The sequence below is a fragment of the Pantherophis guttatus genome, chromosome 5, assembly GCF_059756535.1.
Source record: "Pantherophis guttatus breed Tessera chromosome 5, ASM5975653v1, whole genome shotgun sequence".
Classification (NCBI taxonomy): Eukaryota; Metazoa; Chordata; class Lepidosauria; order Squamata; family Colubridae; genus Pantherophis; species Pantherophis guttatus.
In genome coordinates, this window is record NC_142067.1 from 2,910,001 (window position 1) to 2,916,799 (window position 6,799).

General features: G+C 52.1%; 1 protein-coding gene across 4 annotated transcripts in view; it reads left to right on the forward strand.

The window, feature by feature from the left end:
• Positions 1-4,576, forward strand: part of FAM168A (family with sequence similarity 168 member A) — an 86,640-nt gene extending 82,064 nt beyond the window's left edge. For 2 of the 4 annotated variants that reach the window (XM_087895732.1, XM_087895735.1), the window contains 2 exons: positions 665-797; positions 3,176-4,576. In XM_087895732.1, coding sequence (XP_087751858.1) covers positions 665-777 — 113 coding nt within the window. In that variant the 3' untranslated portion in view covers positions 778-797; positions 3,176-4,576. The remainder of the gene's footprint in view (positions 1-664; positions 798-3,175) is intronic. The other 2 variants (XM_087895733.1, XM_087895734.1) reach the window with 1 other exon arrangement.
• The last annotated feature ends 2,223 nt before the right edge of the window (positions 4,577-6,799 follow it).

Sequence of the window (6,799 nt, forward strand, 5' to 3'; positions counted from 1 at the left end):
ATTTAAAATTTAGCTCAAGCCAGCCCATGGCCATAAGTCTCTTGTTTTCAGTGCTGTTGTAATTTCAACCGGTCACTAAACGAACAGTCGTAAGCAGAGGACTCCCTGCATTGAAAAGCCTAAGCCTTTACAGAGCCTCAGATCCCGGAAGTTGCTATCTTGGAATAAAACGCGTTACAGGTAGTCCTCGACTTAACAACTGGAATTTGAGTCCGGATTTACAGTCGTAAGCCATGGAGGTCACTAAATGAATGATCGTAAGTCGAGGACTACCGGGATAGGATTTTCTTCGTCACCGGAAGCTGCGCCGAGTTCTGCCTTGTCCAAATCTTTCTCCGTAGCTCCTGGCTGGGGAATTCTGGGAGTTTAAGTCCACTCATCTTCAAGTTGCCAAGGTTGAGAAACACTGCTCTACGTTGAATTTTATTTTGTTAGCTAGTGCCCAGGGTTCGAGTCCATCGAGATCCATCTGGATCTTGAGCCTATCCTCCAGGGAGTTGGCTATTCCTTCCTGGGTGCCACCGTTACGACAAACAGCCAGCTGGAGAGGTTTTGCAGGTGGCTCAAGCCAGCGAGTCAAGCGGCACGCTTCGGGAAAACGATGGGATTTATCGGCAGCCGTCCTTAATTTTTCTTTTTTTTTTTTTCCTTTCCCCCGTTGCAGGCACACTGCTCACCACTCCACAGCACACTGCCCTGGGGGCACATCCCGTCTCAGTGCCAACGTACCGGGCGCAGGGGACCCCTACCTACAGCTACATCCCACCTCATTGGTAACTCCCATCGGCCAAATCCATGTGAGTATCTGTGGGTCTCTCTCTCAGGTGCGGTTGTGAGGAGGCCAGGCTAAGAATGGATTGGGGATTCTTAAGATTTTTGTCTTCAGGACATATATCTGCTGGAAAAAAACAAAACTCCTCATCGGTGACAGGGACGGCATCTGGCCAGTAAATACTCGGCTCCGTTCGGTTTGCCCAGACTCCACCCCAATGCCAAGGATTATGGGGGTCATTAAAAGAGGATGATGACAGGAAGATCCACATCCCTTGGGAAGTGGGAAGAAAGGACCACGGAGGTGGGAAGGGACCTCGGAGGTCATCTAGTCTGACCCGGGAGACCCTCGACCAGTTGGCTCTGCAGAAGGATTCAAAATGGGGCCCGCGACGTCAAACCTGGCTTAGATGTCGCTCTTTGCCGTTACCCCTGCAGGGTGGACTTCAAGAACCAGAAATCTCTCTGCTCGCTGGCTAGGAATCCTGGGAGTTGGAGTCCTTACCTTGCAGTATTATTATTATTTTTTTCCCCCATGCACATTGACTGAACTCCTCTCCCGTCACTTTAAGACTTGTGGACTTCAACTCCCAGAATTCCTCTGCTGACCATGCTGGCTGGGGCATTCTGGGAATTGAAGTCCACAAGTTTTAAAGTGACCAACTTTGGAGATCCCTGCCTTAGAGCAGTGCTTCCCAACCATATCCATTTGAAGATGGGCGGACTTCAACTCCCAGAATGCCCCAGCCAGCGTTGCTGGCTGGGGCATTCTGGGAGTTGAAGTCCACCCATCTTCAAATGGCTGGCACTATTAAAGTCTTAGCTTTAATATTAATCCTCCATTCACAGAAAAATACAGACGGTTAGCCGCGGGAGGTTAGATAATTCGGCAATTCACAGAATGGCCGAGAGGATTCTGTCTCCGTTGATTTGTTCCCGGTGAAATTGGATTTTGCGCTTTTCCGTCTGTCTGTCTGTCTGGCCAGATCCCTGGGACAGATGGGGTGCGTGGGAATCCATCTCGTTCGGCTTCCAAGCCTCCAAAGGAGAGAGACGGAGAGTCCGCAGGCAGAAGTCCAAGCCCAGAGCTGTTTAGGGTGGATATTTGCCTGCTGGCAAAGAGTCTTCAAGGGCTGTCTTTTTATGGAGATTGGGGGAAGGAAAAGAAGGAAGGAAGGAAGGGGAGAAGAGAGAAAAGGGAGAGAGGAAGGAGGAGAGAGGGAAAAGGAAGGGAGGGAGGGGAGAAGAAGGAAGAATGGGAAGGAAGGAGGGAGGGAGGAATGAGAGGGAAAGAAGGAAGAGAGAGGAAGGAAGGGGAGAGGGAAAGGAGAAAGGAAGAGAGGGAAGAGAGCAAAAGGAAGGAAGGGGAGAAGAGAGAAAAGGGAGAGGGGAAGGAGGAGAGAGGGAAAAGGAAGGAAGGGAGGGGGATAGAGGAATGGGAAGGAAAGAAGGAAGGGGGAAGAAAGGGAAAGGAGAGTAAGGAAGGAAGAGAGGGAAGAGAGCAAAAGGAAGGAAGGGGAGAAGAGAGAAAAGAGGAGGAAGGAGGAGAGAGGGAAAAGGAAGGGAGGGAGGGAAGGAAGGAAGGAAGTAGGAATGAGAAGGAAAGAAGGGAGGGGAGAGAGGAAGGAGGAGAGAGGGAAAAGGAAGGGAGGGAGGGAAGGAAGGAAGGAGGTAGGAATGAGAAGGAAAGAAGGGAGGGGAGAGAGGAAGGAGGAGAGAGGGAAAAGGAAGGGAGGGAGGAGGGAGGAAGGAAGAATTGGAAGGAAAAAATGAGAAGGAAAGAAGGAAGGGGAGTGGGGAAGGAAGGGGAGAAGAGGAAAGGGCGAGAGGAAGGAGGAGAGGGAAAAGGAAGGGAGGGGGAGGAAGGAAGGAAGGGGGAGGAATGAGAAGGAAAGGAGGAAGAGAGGGAAAGGAGGAGAGGGAAAAGGAAGGGAGGGAGGAGGGAGGAAGGAAGAATGGGAAGGAAAGAATGAGAAGGAAAGAAGGAAGAGAGAGGAAGGAAGAGGAAAGAGAGGGAAGGAAGGAAGGGGAGAAGAGGAAAGGGAGAGAGGAAGGAGGAGAGAGGGAAAAGAAAAGGAGGGAGGAAGGAGAGGAAGAAGAGATGGGAAGGAAGGAGAGGGGAGAGAGGGAGAAGAGAGGGAAATAAGGGAGGAAGGAAGGAAAGAAGGAGAAGATTCAAGCAATATTTAAGACTAAGAGAGCATTTCAAGACCTTGGAAAATGACCGGATGCTGAATAGAACCTCTTTTATCGTGGCTCTTTGCGCAGCGGAGGAGAAAAAGCGGAAAAATTCGGCCGGCTGGAAGACGAGAAGCCCTTCACCCTAACTAAGCCTGGCGGGAGAGGGAAATTCGAACCCACGTCTCAAACTCTCTTCCTTTCTTCCCCCCCCCCCCCTTGACAGATCTGGAGCCAAGACATCGGATGCAACCAGGCGTGATGGAGCAGCTGCCCCACAGCCCCCCCCTCCTGCTCCCCCCACGGGGGCGTTGCCAGCGAAAGCGAAAACCCGCCCATCTCAAGGGTCCCCTTACGCATTCTTGGAGATTTTAATGTTGCATTTAATTTTTGATTTCCCGGATAAAAACCACGCGCCCCCCCCCTTCCCATGTCCCCAGCCCCCCCCCTTTCCCCATTCCTCCAGTCCCCCACCCAATTGAACTCTATTGTTTCTTTCCACCCCTTTGGTCTTCCATTTCCCTCCCACTGAGCGTCGCCGGGACCTCCTGAGGCCATCTAGACATTCACGATCCGTGTGGGTTCCTCGGGGGTGGGGGGCAGACCGGGGGGGGGAATTTCCCCTTTAGGGTTCTGGAGGGATGGAAAGCAGCCTTCCTCACTCACCCACCCACCCACCTCCCCTGGGAAGGCCTCCCCCACCGACCCACCCCCACCCCCATCCCCATCATGTTTCCATCATGAAATCCGCATCTTCTCCCCCCAATAAAGGGGGGGGTCTTCCCATTAATCTTAGGCTGATAATAAGGGTGTCCTTTGGTGCGTGGGGGGAGTCAAAAAAAAAGTCAAAATGGCCGCCAGGGCCCTGATTGAGAGACCCTGCCTCTTTTAAAAAAAAAAAAATGCATTGGATGGGTGTCACTTTAAAAAAAGGCAGAGTTTTGTCACTTGAGGTTCCGGTTGTCATTTTGGGGAGAACAGACCTTTCCCCCGCCCCCACCCCCCAAAATGGACCTCCTGGAGGTAATGCAGGTAGTCCTCGACTTACGACCACATCAGAGCCCCAGATTTCTCCTCCCGAGCGAGACGTTTTGTTCAGTCAATTTTGCCCCCTTTTTGACGATCCTTCTTGCCGCCGTCGTTCAGCGAATCCCTGCGGTTGGTTAAGCCGCTCACACGGTTGTTAAGCGAATCCGTCTTCTCCCCTTTGACTTTGCTTGTCGGGAGGTCGCAAAAGGGGATCACGTGACCCCCCAGATACAGCAACCGTCATAAATATGAGTCAGCTTTCCAAGCGTCGATGAGTTTTGATCCCGTGACCACGGGGATACCGCAACGGTCGTTAAGTGTGAGAAAAACGGTCCTAAGTCCATTTTTTTTCCAGTGCCGTTGTAACTTTGAACGGTCACTAAACGAATTGTTGTAAGTCGAGGACTACCAGTAATGAGGAGGTGAAGCAAAGAGACCTCAAAATTCCCCATGTTAAGCTTGGAAGAAATTCAGCACGGAGGACAACAGAACCAGGAGATTCTATGGTGGTTTGTTTGGACAAGCTAACTTCCATCTCTGCCCACCCGATTACGGATTAACAAGAGTTGAAAGGGATCTTGTAGGTCATCTAGTCCAACCCCCCCCCCCCAAAAAAAGCAGGGAGACCCTACACCATTTCTGACAAATGGCAACTTAATCTCCACCGATCCAGGTGGCCTTCAGGATCTCCTCAATCAAAGTCTTCCCCAGTGATTTTTTTCTGTGGGTGCCCCACCCATCAAAAAAATGACCTCTCTGGTCTTGTTGGGTTCTAGGTTGGGTTCTCCATCCTTCTTGACCCCATCGTTCAAGTCAACGTCACGATCTCCAGATGTTGTTGGGTGGTGGCCAAAGGTTGCTGAGAACCTGGTTGATACGTGGAGGCACCCAACTGAAGGTTGTCTGGAAATCCACTTGGGATCGGAATACAGGGATGACCCCCCAGTGTTAAAGGAGCCCCCTCCATGGGGCTATGGGAAGGTAGAATTGAGGTGTCTCTCCCCCAAAGGGAAGGAAGCAGTGGGACCAAGGGAAGTCCCTGCCAGGAGAAAGGAGCTTCCTCAACCCAACGAAGCAGAAGAACAACGAGATGGTCCATGAGGAGCCACCCTTAAGATCTCCCAAACTGTCCAGCTTGTCAAGAAAGATGATCTCTAGCCAGGACTCAGCTGGCATGTCCAGGAGTTGGAGATGACCGTGATATGCCAGGCCTCCTGAAGGATCGCCCTCTTCGACGTGGACGTTGATGTCCTTTCTGCCTCGCGTCCACCCTTGCCCAGCGGAGAGGGACTTCTGGGGGTAGCCAGGACCTCTTTAAGCAAGTTGGGCAAGGTGGAAGTCAAGTTTGTGGTCAGCGCCACGCCTGCGTCCAGAAGCTTTCAAGAGCTACTCAACGGCTGAGATGGGTTGAGAACTTCTGGATGGCTTCTGGATAAGAGTTGTGACCTCCGGGAAGGAAGCTGGAGATCAGGGATGAAGGCTTCAACCTTGGCCGCTTGAAGATGGGTGGACTTCAACTCCCAGAATTCCCCAGCCAGCACGGCCGTGCTGGCTGGGGAATTCTGGGAGTTGAAGTCCACCCATCTTCAAGCGGCCAAGGTTGAAAAATATAAATGGTTGAGAGATCATTGAATCCAGAAGTTGTCTTTCCAACATCCGCTGGTGGCTGTGCAGAATTGGGGTCCAGGGAGCAGGGTGGGTGGGCAGCCTTACGTATGCAAGCATTCATTTTCAACTTGTCTGGAATGGCATCAAGACTCCTCCTCCCCCACCCGGGCAGCGGGTTGGACTAGAAGGCCTCTGAGGTTCCCTTTCAGCCCTACCATTCTTCTCCCTTCTAACTTTGGGTTGCGGAATCCCTCTGGGGGGGGGCATAGAATAGCACGGAGGGGAATAACGAGAACAACAAAGAGACGGAAGGGACCTCGGAGATCATCCAGTCCAACCCCCTGCTCAAGCAGGAGCTCCCCCCCGGACACCATTTCAGACCGACGATTGTCCAGTCTCTTCTTAAAATGTCTCCAGAGATGGAAAGATTCGAGTTTTCCCTGACCACGGGCCCTTGGACAAGTTGGCCAAATGTGGAACCAGGAGTGGGATTCAACCAGTTCGGGCGAATCGGTAGTTACGGCCATCGGCTGGGCCTACCCCCCCGTCTCGGCGCTATCCCGTCTTATATAATCGCCGTGCACACGCGCTCACATTTTCGATCCTGGGCGAACCGTTTGTTAAATTATGCGAAGGCCAGCTCCAGGCGTGGACCCCCACGGATTTCTGGGGGTTGGTCCTCCCATCTTCCGGCAATGGGGGTCACAGAGGGAAGACCCAGAGAGATGTCGTCGCAGTGCCCATTCTAACTAGTGCCATTCCGTGTCTGGCCAACCAGCCCGCACTAGGAACTAACCGCGAGAGGGATCTTGGCGCCCGAGTGGACAATCGTTTAGATATGAGCCAGCCGTGTGCGGCGGCAGCCGAAAAAGACAACGCAATCGCAGGCTGCATTAACAGAGGGATTTAATCGAGATCACTTGACGTGTTAATCCCACTTTATAATGCTTTGGTAAGGCCACACTTGGAATACGGCATCCAGTTTTGGTCGCCACGATGTAAAAAAGATGTGGAGACTCTGGAAAGAGTGCAGAGAAGAGCCACAAAGATGATTAGGAGACTGGAGGCTCAAACAGACGATGAACGGTTGCAGGAACTGGGTATGTCTCGTTTAATGAAAAGAAGATCTAGGGTTGACATGATAGCATCTTCCAATATCTCAGGGGCTGCCCCAAAGAAGAGGGAGTCAAGCTCTTCTCCAAAGCACCAGAAG